This window comes from Oncorhynchus masou, chromosome 12 (genome assembly GCF_036934945.1).
Source record: "Oncorhynchus masou masou isolate Uvic2021 chromosome 12, UVic_Omas_1.1, whole genome shotgun sequence".
Taxonomy (NCBI): Eukaryota; Metazoa; Chordata; class Actinopteri; order Salmoniformes; family Salmonidae; genus Oncorhynchus; species Oncorhynchus masou.
Genome location: NC_088223.1, coordinates 16,839,367 through 16,856,269, shown reverse-complemented (window position 1 = coordinate 16,856,269; position 16,903 = coordinate 16,839,367). Strand labels below are relative to the sequence as shown.

The window sequence follows — 16,903 nt, the reverse complement described above, 5'->3', positions numbered from 1 at the left end:
GTTTAAGATAAATGGTTCCATCCCTGTAATTGTATGTGGGACATTTATTTTGGTGGTGCCTAATATTTTTTGTTTTACGTCAGAAAGGGACTGGTGTTCATGATTTAAAACACAAATTCAAATTTGCAGCTCAAGACAACGAACACAATTTATAACCTCAATGTTTTTCTTCCCTCCCATCTTCCCTTCTCCTTCTACCTGTCTTCCTCATCCTCTCTCTCTCTCTCTCTCTCTCTCGCTCTCTCTCTCAGTCCCTCCTGGAGGCCCACGACATGGTAGCCTCTAAGTGCTATGAGGCTGTGCCCCCAGCAGAGCTGTCCAATGAGGCGCTGGTGAACAGTGCTCTAATGCAGGCCGACGCTGTACGCATGATCGGCATCCGGAAGAAGGCTGGAGAACCACTGGTGAGAGGGAGACAGAGGGAGTCAGAAGGAGTCAGAATGAGTCAGAGAGAGTCAGAAGGAGTCAGAGGGAGTCAGAGGAGTCAGAAGGAGTCAGAAGGAGTCAGAGGGAGTCAGAGGGAGACAGAGGGAGACAGGGGGAGACAGAGGGAGTCAGAGGGAGTCAGAGGGAGACAGAGGGAGACAGAAGGAGTCAGAGGGAGTCAGAGGGGGAGTGTGTATGTGCACATATTAGGTTGTTTGTGTGTGTTTCTGCATCTCTGTAATATGATTTCATTGACCTTCCGTTCCTTCCCTCTCTCAGGGAGTGACGTTCAGAGTGGAGAAGGAGGAGCTGGTCATCGCTCGGATCCTCCACGGAGGAATGATTGACAGGCAGGGTCTGCTACACGTGGGTGACATCATAAAGGAAGTGAATGGGCGGGACGTAGGGAACAACCCCACTGAGTTGCAGGAGATGCTGAAGGACTGCAGCGGAGGAATCACTCTGAAGATACTGCCGAGTTATAGAGATGCACCTGCCCCACCACAGGTACACAAACATATCTCTCTCTCTCTCTCTGTCTCTCTCTGTCTCTCTCTGTCTCTCTGTCTCTCTCTCTCTCTCTCTGTCTCTCTCTCTCTCTCTCTCTCTCTCTCTCTCTCTCTCTCTGTCTCTCTCTCTCTCTCTCTGTCTCTCTCTCTCTCTCTCTCTCTCTCTCTCTGTCTCTCTCTGTCTCTCTGTCTCTGTCTCTCTGTCTCTGTCTCTCTGTCTCTGTCTCTCTGTCTCTGTCTCTCTGTCTCTCTGTCTCTGTCTCTCTGTCTCTCTCTCTCTCTGTCTCTCTCTGTGTCTCTCTGTGTCTCTCTGTGTCTCTGTCTCTCTCTCTCTCTCTCTCTCTCTCTCTCTCTCTCTCTCTCTCTCTGTCTCTCTGTCTCTCTGTCTCTCTCTCTCTCAGCAAAGGGTCTGAAAGCTTATGTAAATAAGGTATTTATTTTTTAAAAGTTTGAATACATTTGTAAAAAATAAATAATCTAAAAACCTGTTTTCACTTTGACATTATGGGGTATTGTGTGTAGATTGATGAAGGAAAAAATAATTTGTCCCCCTTAAGTCACCACAGCAACAATAAAGCCACTACTTCTTCCTTAAAATAGTCAGAATTCATCTCAAATAAATCACGCAATCTAATAAATTGTACAGTTTTTGCCAAGGAGGTTTTAGTCAAGCAGTTTTACAGCTGACTAGTTTGGTGCAGTAATCCAAACCCAACCCTCATGGAGCTCCCACTGGGTACACACTGGTTGAATCAAACCCAACCCTCATGGAGCTCCCACTGGGTACACACTGGTTGAATCAAACCCAACCCTCATGGAGCTCCCACTGGGTACACACTGGTTGAATCAAACCCAACCCTCATGGAGCTCTCACTGGGTACACACTGGTTGAATCAACGTTGTTTCCACCTTGTGGAATAGGCGTTGAATTGATGTCTGTATCCAGTGGGCTAAGTCTTGACTACCTCAATTTCACAAATCTCACACAACTCAGTTTTGGAATATACTGACTTTGGAATGTACTGATCCAAATATTCTTACACTTTTTAGTATGTTTTGGCACTGGAATAAATGTTTCTGACTAATATCAATGCCACATTGGCCATTTTCAACCTGAGAAGTATTGTTTTGCGTTCAGTTGCCCTTTAATTCTGTTTTAAACGAATACTTCAGTCTAATCTCTAACATTTCAAAACGCAAATCATTACACCAACATTATCTACCTAGCGGTTGCAAATAGAGAGACTCAGATTGACTTCATATAGTTTTAGGTTGTTTGTAGAAGCACCATTGATTACCATCATACCTCCCTTTTCTCAGGTGTACGTGCAACCACACTTTGACTACGATCCAGCCAATGACCATCTGATCCCATGTCGAGAGGCGGGAATTGGCTTCAAGAGGGGGGACCTCCTTCAGATTGTCAACAGAGAGGACCCCAACTGGTGGCAGGTGATGATGATGACGTGTTTCTGGAGGACATTCTCCTCCACTAGATTTTATACATCCACACCACACATTTACAGACCACATCCTCAAAAACAACAACTAACTGTTTTTATGTACTGGTTTTTAATGTTGTCTACTGGTTGTTCACTGTACTCTGCTGGTTTGTACTGGCCTCTACTGGTTTTAAATATGTTACTACTGTCTACAGGTTTTTTATTGGTTTCTATAAATAGTAAATACTATGTTTTGTTGTCACATACACTGGATAGGTGCAGTGATATGTGTTGTTTTACTGGGTCAGCCATAGTAGTATGATATGTGTTGTTTTACAGGGTCAGACATAGTAGTATGATATGTGTTGTTTTACAGGGTCAGACATAGTAGTATGATATGTGTTGTTTTACAGGGTCAGTCATAGTAGTATGATATGTGTTGTTTTACAGGGTCAGTCATAGTAGTATGATATGTGTTGTTTTACAGGGTCAGACATAGTAGTATGATAGGTGTTGTTTTACAGGGTCAGTCATAGTAGTATGATATGTGTTGTTTTACAGGGTCAGACATAGTAGTATGATAGGTGTTGTTTTACAGGGTCAGTCATAGTAGTATGATAGGTGTTGTTTTACAGGGTCAGTCATAGTAGTATGATATGTGTTGTTTTACAGGGTCAGTCATAGTAGTATGATAGGTGTTGTTTTACAGGGTCAGCCATAGAAGTATCGGGCCCCTGGAGCAAATAAGTGTTAAGTGCCTTGCTCAAGGGCACATGGACAGATTTTTCACCTTGTCGGCTTGGGTTTTTGAACCAGCGGCTCCCTTGTTTTACTGGTTTTTACTGGTTGTATACTAATTTCTACTGGTCGTATACTGGTTTCTACTGGTTGAATACTATTTCTACTGGTTGTATACTGGTTTCTACTGGTTGTATACTGATTTATACTGGTTGTATTCTAATTTCTACTGGTTGTATTCTAATTTCTACTGGTCGTATACTGGTTTCTACTGGTTGTATACTGGTTTCTACTGGTTGTATACTGATTTCTACTGGTTGTATTCTAATTTCTACTGGTTGTATTCTAATTTCTACTGGTCGTATACTGGTTTCTACTGGTTGTATACTGGTTTCTACTGGTTGCATACTGGTTTCTACTGGTTGTATACTGGTTTCTACTGGTTGCATACTGATTTCTACTAGTCGTATACTGATTTCTACTAGTCGTATACTGGTTTCTACTAGTCGTATACTGGTTTCTACTGGTTGTATACTGATTTATATTAGTTGTATACTGATTTCTACTAGTCATATACTAGTTTCTACTGGTCGTATACTGGTTTCTACTGGTTGTATATTGATGTCTACTGGTTGTATACTGATTTCTACTAGTTGTATACTGGTTTCTACTAGTCGTATACTGGTTTCTACTGGTTGTATACTGATTTATATTAGTTGTATACTGATTTCTACTAGTCATATACTAGTTTCTACTGGTCATATACTGGTTTCTACTGGTCGTATACTGGTTTCTACTGGTCGTATACTAGTTTCTACTGGTCGTATACTAGTTTCTACTGGTTGTATACTGATTTCTACAGGTCGTATACTGATTTCTACTAGTTGAGTGAGACTGGTTCTGACATCTGATGTGCTCTGTCCTTTATTAGGCATGTCATGTGGTTGGTGGAGCCACTGGACTGATCCCCAGTCAGTTTCTGGAGGAGAAGAGGAAAGCCTTCGTCCCACGAGACATTGACGGCTCAGGTAGGCTTTACTTTCCTCTTTGCTCCACACTCACTGGACTCTACCCGCAAACTCACTGGACTCTACCCGCACACTCACTGGACTCTACCCGCACACTCACTGGACTCTACCCGCACACTCACTGGACTCTACCCGCACACTCACTGGACTCTACCCGCACACTCACTGGACTCTACCCGCACACTCACTGGACTCTACCCGCAAACTCACTGGACTCTACCCGCACACTCACTGGACTCTACCCGCACACTCACTGGACTCTACCCGCACACTCACTGGACTCTACCCGCACACTCACTGGACTCTACCCGCACACTCACTGGACTCTACCCGCACACTCACTGGACTCTACCCGCAAGCTCACTGGATTCTACCCGCACACTCACTGGACTCACACACACACACACACACACACACACCATCATGCCCCTTTCAAAAATGTTAGAACTAAGAACAGATATAGCCCTTGTTTCACTCCAGATGTGACTGCCCCTGACCAGCACAAAAACACCCTGTGGCGCACTGCACTAGTATCGAATATTCCACGCGATATGCAACTTTTAAGGGAAGTCAGGATCCAATACACACAGTCAGTTGGGAAGGCAAAGGCTAGCTTTTTCAAACTGAAATTTGCATCCTACAGCACTAAAACACACACACACACTCACACACACATATTGACACCACACACACACACACACACACACGCATATTGACACCACACACACACACACACACATGCATATTGACACCACACACACACACACACACACACACACACACACACACACACACACACACACACACACACACACACACACACACACACACACACACACACACACACACACACACACACATGCATATTGACACCACACACACACCCACACACATGCATATTGACACCACACACACACCCACACACATGCATATTGACACCGCACACACACCCACACACATGCATATTGACACCGCACACACACCCACACACATGCATATTGACACCGCACACCCACACACATGCATATTGACACCACACACCCGTAGACACACTTTCACACTGCACATACGCTGCAGCTACTCTGTTTATTATCTATCGTGATTTACCTTCACCCCTACCTAGGTCACTTTACCTTCACCCCTACCTACATCTACCATACTTCACGGTGCCCTTGCACATTGACTCTCTACCAGTACTCTATCTATATAGTATCTTTATTGATATTTTATTCAGTTACTGTTTATTTAGAAATGCATTTCAAATTGTTCTTACTTTTTAATTCTGCATTGTTGGGAAAGGACTCTTAAATAAACATTTTACGGTAAAGTCTACACCTGTTGTATTCAGAGCATGTGATGAATATAATTTGATTTGAACTGAGCTGACTGGCTCATACTCTGAGCAACTCTGAGAGGACCTTTTCCATGACACATCCTTGACAGTGGAGAGCACTTACTTGAAATAGTTTAGTTTGTCTTTAAACTGTGAGGCCAGCCAATGAAGTCATAATGATTTAATAGATTGTTACCTTAGAATGGGTTGAGCCTGCCCCCTTGTGGCCTTCAGATGCAAAGACAGATAGGGAAGACTTGCTTGCACTTGTATTGATGTGTGTATTGATGTGTATTGTATTGTGTGTTCATGTGTGTTCATGTGTGTTGACGTGTATTGGTGTGTGTTGGTGTGTGTTGATGTGTATTGATGTATAATGATGTGTATTGATGTGTATTGATGTGTACTAATGTGTACTGATGTGTACTGACGTGTGTTGATGTGTACTGATGTGTATTGATGTGTACTGATGTGTATTAATGTGTACTGGTGTGTAATGATGTGCGTTGATGTGTACTGATGTGTATTGATATGTACTGACGTGTGTCAACAGGGATCCTGTGTGGTACAATAACTGGAAAGAAAAAGAAGAAAATGATGTACCTAACAGCCAGGAACGCAGGTAAGAATTCATACCCTTCTCTCATTGGCTAAATCTGTCATGGCTCATTCTTGTCATTGGTTGTTTGTGCTGGGGCTCACTCTTTTACTTCCTGACTTGTGTAGTTCCCCATTTACTGATCGACTGTTTATGTCCACATTCCCTTCCCTTATTGACTGACAACTCTACATTCTCCTGTCTGATTGGCTAACTCTCCTGTGTTCCTCTCTGTGGTTGGCTGAGAGTAGAGTTTGATAGGCACGAGCTGCAGATCTATGAGGAGGTGGCCAAGATGCCCCCGTTCCAGAGGAAGACCTTGGTTCTGATTGGAGCGCAGGGGGTGGGCCGCCGTAGCCTCAAGAACCGACTGGTGGTCCTCAACCCAACACACTTTGGAACCACCATCCCCTGTGAGTCTGCAACCCATACTGTTGTAATTACTGTTCTAATTCTATTTCTATGCTAGAACCCCCCCCCCCACCCAGAACCTAATGGACCACTGTATGCTCAGTACTCTCTGTCAGATCAGACAGAAACCCAATAGAATGTTTCATTTGAATGTTTTAAGTCAGACTGACTCGTGAGCTTCCCCCAATGCTCCATTCATTCATGTGCATTCTCTCTCATCTGTCTCTTATTCTCTCCTCCCTCTTTCTTATCTCTAACTCTCTCTTTTCTTATCTCTCCTCCTTCTCGCTTCTCTCTGTCTCGCTCTTTCTTATCTCTCCTCCCTCTTTCTTCTCTCTAACTCTCTCTCTCTTTTCTTCTCTCCTCCCTCTTTCTTCTCTCTCTCTCTCTCTTTTCTTAACTCTCCTCCCTCTCGCTTCTCTCTCTCTATCTCTCCTCCCTCTTTCTTCTCTCTCTCTCTCTTTTCTTATCTCTCCTCCCTCTCGCTTCTCTCTGTCTCTCTGTTCTTGTCGCTCCTCTCCTCCACCCACCGCTCCTCCCTCAGTCACCTCCCGGCGTCCCCGTGACGATGAGCTGGACGGTAACTCATACCAGTTCGTAACACGGACGGAGATGGAGGCGGACGTGAAAGCGGGCCGTTACCTGGAGCACGGCGAGTACGACGGGAACCTCTACGGAACCAAGATGGACTCCATCCACGAGGTGGTGGACACGAGACGGACCTGCATCCTGGACGTCAACCCACAGGTCACAATCAAATCAAACGTTGTAGTGCATTTAAAAAGTGCAACATAGCTTTACAGTAAAACAACACCTTTCAATTCCAGATAGAATCCTAGTATGAGATACTGTACATATGTGCCTGTCTGCCTGTGGTTGCCTGTCTGTCTGCCTGCCTGTGGATGTCAGCCTGCCTTCCTGTCTGTGTGTGTCTGGATATCTGTCTGCAGATGTCTGTCTATAGATGTCTGTCTCTCTCTTGGATGTCTTTGTCATCTCTAGCTGGTTCACTGACCCTCTCTCTGTCTGGATAGTAGGCTCTGAAGGTACTAAAGACAGCAGAGTTCATGCCGTATGTGGTGTTCATCGCAGCACCAGAGTTTGAGACGCTCAAGGCCATGCACAAAGCTACGGTGGACGCTGGAATCACCACCAAACAACTCACGGTCAGGACCTTTTCCTGGACATAGACACAGCCACTTATTCCTAGAGTATTTTCACATGTTGCTTTCTGGTGTCCTTCCATTGTAATATGATTTTAGGGCGTAACACAGGTTTTTATGGAACATTATCTTGCTAGAACATACAACACTCACATAGTGTACTTACCCATACTGCATCACAGTAAGGTTCACACACACACTCACCCTCTGTCTCTGTCAGGATGTGGATCTGAGGAAGACTGTTGATGAGAGTGCTCGTATCCAGAGGGCATACAACCACTACTTCGACCTCATCATCACCAACGACAACCTGGACCGCGCCTTCGAGACGCTACAGGCTGCCGTCGACAAACTCTGCTCCGAACCACAGTGGGTCCCCGTTAACTGGGTCTACTGAACCCCAACCGGACACTGTCTGACTGGGTCAAGTTGACCGTGTGTGTTCAACCACCGAGGCAGGGGAAAGGACATGAGAAAGGGGGTTGGTAATCTGTGGTACTTTGATGGGGGGGAAACCAACTAAACCAAGCGCCTCCTCCTCTCTCCTTACTTCCTGCACACAATGCAACTGTTTTCTTCAGGAAACTCGAAGTGAAAGACTTCTTATATATTTTGGTATTTTGTAACTTTTTATGAACAATCTTTCTATTCATACCAACCTGGAATTCAAAAACATGAAAAAATAAACATCAAGGCCAAACATTTGAGCCATATTTTTTAATTGATTTGTTATTACGTTTTTTTTTGTAGTTGTATCCCTGAGAACGAATGATGTTTTCTCTTATCTGGGGACTGCTCTAGAAAGACTATTTATTATTGCTATATCAACACAGGTCAAGAATGAAGATGAGACACTATGCAATATTCCAGAACTCTGAGCAGTGTTGCCAAGGAAACCTTTTTACGGCGCATGTCATTGCTATGACAACTAGTGTGTCTCAGACCGAATCCTGTGATTGTCGTAGACCCCCCCCCCCCCAAATACCCTACAGTGTACTGTTAGGCTACCCCCTGACGTTTGTATTTACCTCTTCAGAATTTTGACCTCAGCAAAAATGAACTTGTCTGAGTATCTCTCTCACACACATCCTACAAAGAGAATGAAAGGGAAAGAGCTTTATACTTTACATTGTACTATTGAATATCAGCATTTAAGTGTTTCTTCGTTTTTCTTTTACTACCGTAGGATTCACTGTCTTTTGTGGCTATGATCATTTTTAGCTTAGTGACTCGTCTCCCGTGATCCTTTGCTTTGCGTTTTCTATATTGAACAGACTACATCCTGCTTTTACCATTCACCATCTACCCTGATCTGTATGTAAGGTGCTTTACATTTTTTTAATTAGTTGATGTGGCACGAAACAATACTATCCCACTGTCCTCCTCCGGTGTCAAAGCACCAAAGCCCTCCTCCGGTGTCAAAGCACCAAAGCCCTCCTCCGGTGTCAAAGCACCAAAGACCTCCTCCAGTGTCTCCCACAGTCCACCTCCGGTGTCAAAGCACCAAAGCCCTCCTCCAGTGTCTCCCACAGTTCTCCTCCGGTGTCAAATCACCAAAGCCCTCCTCCGGTGTCAAAGCACCAAAGGCCTCCTCCGGTGTCTCCCACAGTCCACCTCCGGTGTCAAAGCACCAAAGGCCTCCTCCAGTGTCTCCCACAGTTCTCCTCCGGTGTCAAAGCACCAAAGGCCTCCTCCAGTGTCTCCCACAGTCCACCTCCGGTGTCAAAGCACCAAAGGCCTCCTCCAGTGTCTCCCACAGTTCTCCTCCGGTGTCAAAGCACCAAAGCCCTCCTCCGGTGTCAAAGCACCAAAGCCCTCCTGAGCTGTAACCCAAATACTATATTCTGACTGTTTTCTGTGGTCATTCTGAACAAAGTCCCAACTGGTGTCCTACAACAACCTTGTGTTGTAAAACACATCTCTAAAGCAATTCATTGTTACATTAAATTGACAGAAAATCATCTGGAAAGTATTTGTCCTTTGTTGTTTTGGGTAATGGCTGTGTTTAGTTCATATTTAACACCATTCAGAGACAATGGATGGTTCATAAATATACAGTACATTTGATTAAAAACACAGAATGCATAGTTTAGTGGCAGCATTGCAACTACGTAGAACTGTGAAATGATGAAATGCAACATATTGATATTATTAAAAGCCTTATGATCTTACACAAATAGCAATATGCTTTGACTTCCTGTCTTAGAGGCAATAGACAGGTGACTGCCAAGATAATAGAAACAGGGATACAAAGCATATTTAACGCAGGTACTTCCACACGGGTGTGGTTCCTGAGTTAATTAAGCAATTAACATCCCATCATGCTTAGGGTCATGTATAAAAATGCTGGATATTTAGGCTACCATGGCTATGCCCCCATAGGATGACAATGCCCCCACCCACAGGGCACAAGATGTGCCTGAAAGGTTTGTTGTGCATGAAAACAATGTCAGCCATATGCCGTGGTTGTCTGATTCACCAGATCTCAACCCAATTAAACTCATGGAAGATTCTGGAGCGGCGCCGGAGACAGCGTTTTCCACCACCATCAACAAAACACCAAATGATGACATTTCTGGTGGAAGAATGGTGTCGCATCCCTCCAATAGAGTTCCAGACACTTGTAAAATCATGCCAAGGCACATTGGAACTGTTCTGGATTGCTGTGGACCAATGCTATATTAAGACACTTTATGTTGATGTTTCCTTTATTTTGGCAGTTACCTGTAACTATATACACATCAATTGCACAATACATGAAAAGCAAACACAAAACGTGAAAAACAAAACAAGCATTTGAAACAAACATTCTTCAGTACAAAATTATGCATTGTGTCATTTGAGTCACTTTTATTGTAAATAAGAATAGAATATATTTAAACACTTCTACATTAAATGTAGAGGTAATATACTGCGAGAGCTCTATTCAATCCGCATTGCACAAGTTCAGCTTTACATTTTAAGGCAATTCTCCTGCTTTAGTGGAGACGCCGTTTACAGTAAATGGTATGTCGACTCAATCACAAAGGCTTTCAATTTCTTTCCAAACACATTAACGTTTCTGAAAATCTATTCTGGAGTATATTCTTTTACAGCTTTTTATAAGTGTCTCCAGAAATACATAATTCATTGAGTGTACAGTCATGGCTGTAGGCTGAGAAAGACACAAATATTAATTTTCACAGAGTCTGCTGCCTCAGTTTGTATGATGGCAATTTGCAGATACTCCAGAATGTTATGAAGAGTGATCAGATGAAAGTCCCTCTTTGCCATGCAAATTAACTGAATCCCCAAAAAACATTCACTGCATTTCAGCCCTGCCACACAAGGACCAGCAGACATCATGTCAGTGATTCTCTTGTTAACACATGTGTGTTGACGAGGACAAGGCTGGAGATCACTCTGTCATGCTGATTGAGTTTGAATAACAGACTGGAAGCTTCAAAAGGAGGGTGGTGCTTGGAATCATTGTTCTTCCTCTGTCAAACATGGTTACCTGCAAGGAAACACGTGCCGTCATCATTGCTTTGCACAAAAAGGGCTTCACAGGCAAGGTTATTGCTGCTAGTAAGACCTAAATCAACCATTTATTGGATCATCAAGAACTTCAAGGAGAGCGGTTCAATTGTTGTGAAGAAGGCTTCAGGGCGCCCAAGAAAGTCCAGCAAGTGCCAGGACCGTCTCTTAAAGTTGATTCAGCTGCGGGATCGGGGTACCACCAGTACAGAGCTTGCTCAGGAATGGCAGCAGGCAGGTGTGAGTGCATCTGCACTCACAGTGAGGCAAAGACTTTTGGAGGATGGCCTGGTGTCAAGAAGGGCAGCAAAGAAGCCACTTCTCTCCAGGAAAAACATCAGGGACAGACTGATATTCTGCAAAAGGTACAGGGATTGGACTGCTGAGGACTGGGGTAAAGTCATTTTCTCTGATGAATCCCCTTTCCGATTGTTTGGGGCATCCAGAAAAAAAGCTTGTCCGGAGAAGACAAGGTGAGCGCTACCATCAGTCCTGTGTCATGCCAACAGTAAAGCATCCTGAGACCATTCATGTGTGGGGTTGCTTCTCAGCCAAGGGAGTGGGCTCACTCACAATTTTGCCTAAGAACACAGACATGGATAAAGAATGGTACCAACACATCCTCCGTGAGAAACTTCTCCCAACCATCCAGGAACAGTTTGGTGATGAACAAAGCCTTTTCCAGCATGATGGAGCACCTTGCCATAAGGCAAAAGTGATAACTAAGTGGCTCGGGGAACAAAACATAGATATGTTGGGTCCATGGCCAGGAAACTCCTCAGACCTTAATCCCATTGAGAACTTGTGGTCAATCCTCAAGAGGCGGGTGGACAAACAAAAACCCACAAATTCTGACAAACTCCAAGCATTGATTATGCAAGAATGGGCTGCCATCAATCAATATGTGGCCCAAAAGTTAATTGACAGCATGCCAGGGCGGATTGCAGAGGTATTGAAGAAGAAGGGTCAACACTTCAAATATTGACTCTTTGCATCAACTTCATGTAATTGTCAATAAAAGCCTTTGACACTTATGAAATGCTTGTAATTATGCTTCAGTATTCCACAGTAACATCTGACAAAAATATCTAAAGACACTGAAGCAGCAAACTTTGCGGAAATTAATATGTGTCATTCTCAAAACTTTTGGCCACGACTGTATATAGGGCAAACACACAAGCGATGCACTGGAATTTATAAAACGTAATACATTTTAAACATACCCATCCATCCATCTATGCATGCTACCCTTTCCCAGTATACAGAGATGTCAGTCCTTGCACAGCGATGCACATGACCAATGGAAACATTCCTGGCTTTCTTCCTGTCTCCGCCCACAGCCTGTCAGTCTCTCTCCGCAGCGTCACTTTGGAGGAGAAGAGGAGCTGCTCTGCCCAATGGAATGCCCCCTCATCCTGTAGTGGGAGGGGCAGCGACTCAAGGGGGAGGGACTGACTGTTTACCTTTAGCTTGGTCACCTGTGGGACAGACAACGCAGGTTGGTAAGAGTTATAGGGTCTACAGTGGAAGAGATAATGACCCGTGTCTGATTCATTATTTCAGTCCATGTTTTGCCCAGAGTATTCCTATCAAAGCCTTATTTGTGAATCAGGAATAGTGAATTGTGAGTTGTATAAAGTCACTCATGAATCATGAATCATAAAGTGATTTGAATCAGACTGACCAGAGGGTTGAGTGCTTCAGTATTAAATGGTGAGTCGTTTAAAGTTTCTAGTGAATCTATTAGTGAATAAAATCATACTGACCAGAGTGTTGAGAGCTTCCAGGAAATCAGGGCTAGATTCTCCCAGCAGAGTCAGAGCAGCTTCAGGCAACGCTACAGAAATGCAACACACAGGGGTTAGAGAATGCAACACACTCTCACTCTCACTCACACATACACTCACCCTCCAAGGCGCTGACCAGCAGATGAGTGGCGGTCAGGTGAGGGGAGGCGGAGGCTCTGTCAGCCTGTATCTCATTGGTTGGGCCTTTCTGGATCAGGTCCAATAGGGCGAAAACAGATTTGTTTTGAGTCACAGCTAATTGCTTTACCTCTGCAGGGTCAGGTTCCTCACCTCTGCACAACCCCTCCAACTAAGAGAGAGAGAGAATCATTCTGTGTCAGATATGACTGTGCCTGGTCTAAAAACTCCACCAAACAATGCCATCAGACAAGGGCTGCATTTGAAATGGCCCCCTTATACCTTTATAATGCACTACATTTGGCCCTGGGCCCTGTGACACTTACCATGTGTTCCAGAACCGAGAGTGTGGTTCTGTCCACTAGAACCTCCAGGAGTCTTTGGAACAGAGCTAACCGGGTCGACTCTGGGAGAACTGCTAACTGACCTGCATAGACCTCCAAGTCCAACCCCTGCAAGTCTGTAGGGGAAAGAGAGATAAATAACCAATCAGAGCTTGACTCTTAGGCTCACTTTTCTGATGACACGTCACTGACGACAGAACGAACAGACCACTAAATAATGCTGAGAAATTCCTCTCAGTCTGTTTCTGTGTGAAAAATCACAACGTAAATCACAATTATTACATTAAATATTTTATCCAAAGTTACTCAGCACTGCACTTCCTCTCTCAATATCATTTATTGTTACGGTTTTCTTCCGTCGAAGGAGAGGAGGACCAAAATGCAGCGTGGTTAATTCATCTTTAATGAAGATGAAACACGAACAATACAAAAACAATAAACGTAACACGAAAACCTAAACAGCCTAATCTGGTGAAAACTAACACAGAGACAGGAACAATCACCCACGAAACACAAAGAATATGGCTGCCTAAATATGGTTCTCAATCAGAGACAACGATAAACACCTGCCTCTGATTGAGAACCACTTCAGGCAACCATAGACTTTTCTAGAAAACCCCACTATACCACAATCCCAATACCTACAAAAAAAAAAACAAGACTAAACACATCACATAATAAACCCATGTCACACCCTGGCCTGACCAAAATAATAAAGAAAACACAAAATACTAAGACCAGGGCGTGACATTTATTTGATGAATAGAAGAAGACAATTCTCAATTTCTTCTGTGGAATAGCTGTCAACAGATTTCCCTTCCTGTTTTATATATTGACACAATATCACACAAACACATGTTGGTCAAATCAACTGCTGTATATCTCAATGTCAACAATAAAGGGCACTCAATTATCAACTGACCTGGATCAGCAATGAATGAATGAGTGGCTGGATGGACAAAGAAATACATACTTTTCTGCAGTGTGCTGAGTGGTGCTCCTTCAGGAATCTCCTTCTCCATCCACTCCAGCCCGTCCACTACACACAGGGCATCAAAGGAATCCTGGGACGGCGAGGTCCTCGCAGAGTCTGTCTCGAATCCTCCCAGAGTACCATGCTGGAGACACAGCTCTGACAATACAGAGAGAGAAAGAGAACGAAAGACAATTATTCATTCACCATGTAGAACCGCAATGTAATAGTACCTATAGCAGTAGGTCACACACGTCACACACAGCCTTTCATGATACAACTACACACAGACACACACTCACCATAGTGTCCGTCTTTCCTGACCTCTAGCTCTATGAGGCTGTAGGCGATGACAGTGAGAGGGGGAATCTCCAAGGAAACGTTACTGTCCATCTCTATACTGCCATTCTCCTGCAAACACACCTGACGACTTTCAGAAGAAAGGTCTTTGTTTCTGGACATTTTGAGGCTGTAATCGAACCCACAAATGCTGATGCTCCAGATACTCAACGAGTCTAAAAAGGCCAGTTTTATTGCTTCTTTAACCAGAACAACAGTTTTCAGCTGTGCAAACATAATTGCAAAAGGGTTTTCTAATGATCAATTAGCCTTTTAAAATGATAAACTTGGATTAGCTAACACAATGTGCCATTGGAACACAGGAGTGATGGTTGCTGATAATGGGCCTCTGTACGCCTAAAAATCAGCCGTTTCCAGCTACAACAGTCATTTACAACATTAACAATGTCTACACTGTATTTCTGATCGATTTTGTTATTTTAAATGGACAAAAAAAAGGTTTTTCTTTCAAAAACAAGGACATTTCTAAGTGATCCCAAACTTTTGAATGGTAGTGTATACACACATTTAATAACATGTAATAATATGTAAGAACACACATCTGACAGACAAGTATAATAACCCACCTGTACAGCATGTGTCCCCAGGTTGCCCAGTAGTCCCAGAACCCTCTGGCAGGTGCCCTGTTCCTGGACCTGTTCTGAGATGGAGCAGGGGGTGGTGGTTAGGACCCTCTCCTTCAACACAGCAAACACCTCCGTATGTTTCTGACACTGCTGCACTAGAACGTGCTGCATGTCCACCACCCTACACACATAGAGAGGGAGGTTAAAGAGGTTGAAAGGGATGTACATGAAGACAACTGGAGAGACTGGGTCTGGTGTGAGGAAGGAAACATAAACAGAGATAGAGAGAGAGACACAAACTATTTGCACATCGTTATAACCCTTTACATAGCCATAGTATTACATATGAAATGACTTTGAAACTTTTGTGAGTGTAATGTTAACTGAATTTGATTGTTTATTTCACTTTTGTTTCTTATCTATTTCAGTTGCTTTGGCAACGTAAATATGTTTCCCATGCCAATAAAGCCCTTTGAATTGAGAGAAAGAAAGAGGGAGAGAGATCGAGACAGGGGGAGAGAGAGAGACAGAGATTGTTGATAAACTTCCATAACTATTGGATGAAATACCAGTGTGCCATCACAGCAGCAAGATTTGTGACCTGTTGCCACAAGAAAAGGTTAACCAGTGAAGAACAAACACCATTCTAAATACAACCCATATTTATTTCCCTTTTGTACTTAAACTATTTGCACATTGTTACAACACTCCACCTGTCATTGGAGGCTAGCAGTAGCTTCTGTACATCAACATCCTGCTTCTTCAGCTTGCTGAATGATGATTGGAGCTTGGAGGAGCCCCCCCCCTCCACGTTGACACTGACGTTCCCAGCCTTGGCGTCCAGCTTCCCACTCAGGTTGTCTCCAAACCTCCCCTCATAGGACAGGAAGTCTGACTCAGACACGTCTGAGAGATCAAGCACAGAGACAAGAGCGTAGGAAGAGTAGAGACGAGACCAGACAGACAGACAGACAGCAGGATTAAGTCAGATGTGTAAGGTATGAACGGCCAGATATGTTTCAGACAGCTTTGTATGGGCAAAATATGAAATGTGAGGTGTTTGAGGAGTAACCATGGCTCTACTGTACCTGGGGTGAGCTCTTTGTCTCCTAACAACAGGTGACTGAGTGTGAAGCCAGAGGGCTGGTACTTGGGCTGTTGCCAGAACCAGAAACGGTTGCGCTTGACGACCAGTGCCATGGGAACCAATTTGTCTGAGTCGTTAAGGCGGGAGACAGAGATCAGAGTTCCATCCGGGTCGATCTGACGGACAAAGTTTGCGGTTGCCTTGGCAAACATCACTTGTAGGGGGGGGGGGGCAGGGCCAACACCTGTAGGAAGGTGGAGACACAGTTACACACAAACACCTCAAACACTACAGTAAGAGGACCCTCTTAACAGGTCCAATTTTGACTACTACCTTCTTACAGGTGTTGACCCAAAAATGTTATTTGAGCAATTGTATTAGTGGAAAATAACATAATTTAGCAATTTTTTGGAGCATACAATATTGCTCATAATTTGAATTATTTATTTAATACAGTCATTATTGGAAATCTTTATCAAATAAA

The 16,903-nt window shown here is 43.8% G+C and overlaps 2 protein-coding genes across 5 annotated transcripts in view; one reads left to right on the top strand and one right to left on the bottom strand.

The window, feature by feature from the left end:
• The window catches only part of LOC135549595 (protein PALS2-like), a 50,003-nt gene extending 40,735 nt beyond the window's left edge, over window positions 1-9,268 (top strand). For all 3 annotated transcript variants that reach the window (XM_064979703.1, XM_064979702.1, XM_064979704.1), the window contains 9 exons: window positions 252-404; window positions 706-933; window positions 2,256-2,387; window positions 4,047-4,143; window positions 6,030-6,098; window positions 6,326-6,487; window positions 7,030-7,232; window positions 7,523-7,651; window positions 7,869-9,268. In XM_064979703.1, the coding sequence (XP_064835775.1) occupies window positions 252-404; window positions 706-933; window positions 2,256-2,387; window positions 4,047-4,143; window positions 6,030-6,098; window positions 6,326-6,487; window positions 7,030-7,232; window positions 7,523-7,651; window positions 7,869-8,045 (1,350 nt within the window). In that variant the 3' untranslated portion in view covers window positions 8,046-9,268. The remainder of the gene's footprint in view (window positions 1-251; window positions 405-705; window positions 934-2,255; window positions 2,388-4,046; window positions 4,144-6,029; window positions 6,099-6,325; window positions 6,488-7,029; window positions 7,233-7,522; window positions 7,652-7,868) is intronic.
• LOC135549597 (gasdermin-E-like) lies at window positions 8,638-16,650 on the bottom strand. 2 transcript variants are annotated; one of them, XM_064979706.1, is made up of 10 exons: window positions 16,421-16,650; window positions 16,046-16,238; window positions 15,333-15,513; window positions 14,709-14,817; window positions 14,407-14,565; window positions 13,416-13,549; window positions 13,072-13,261; window positions 12,931-13,001; window positions 12,388-12,642; window positions 8,638-11,144 (listed from the first exon to the last, which is right to left on the bottom strand). In XM_064979706.1, exons 1-9 carry the CDS (start codon window positions 16,629-16,631, stop codon window positions 12,409-12,411), a joined length of 1,482 nt encoding a protein of 493 aa, XP_064835778.1. In that variant the 5' UTR covers window positions 16,632-16,650; the 3' UTR covers window positions 8,638-11,144; window positions 12,388-12,408. The 2 variants fall into 2 exon arrangements, with proteins under 2 accessions (XP_064835778.1, XP_064835777.1); XM_064979705.1 differs by having other exon boundaries at window positions 8,638-12,642.
• Between the last annotated feature and the right edge of the window lie 253 nt (window positions 16,651-16,903).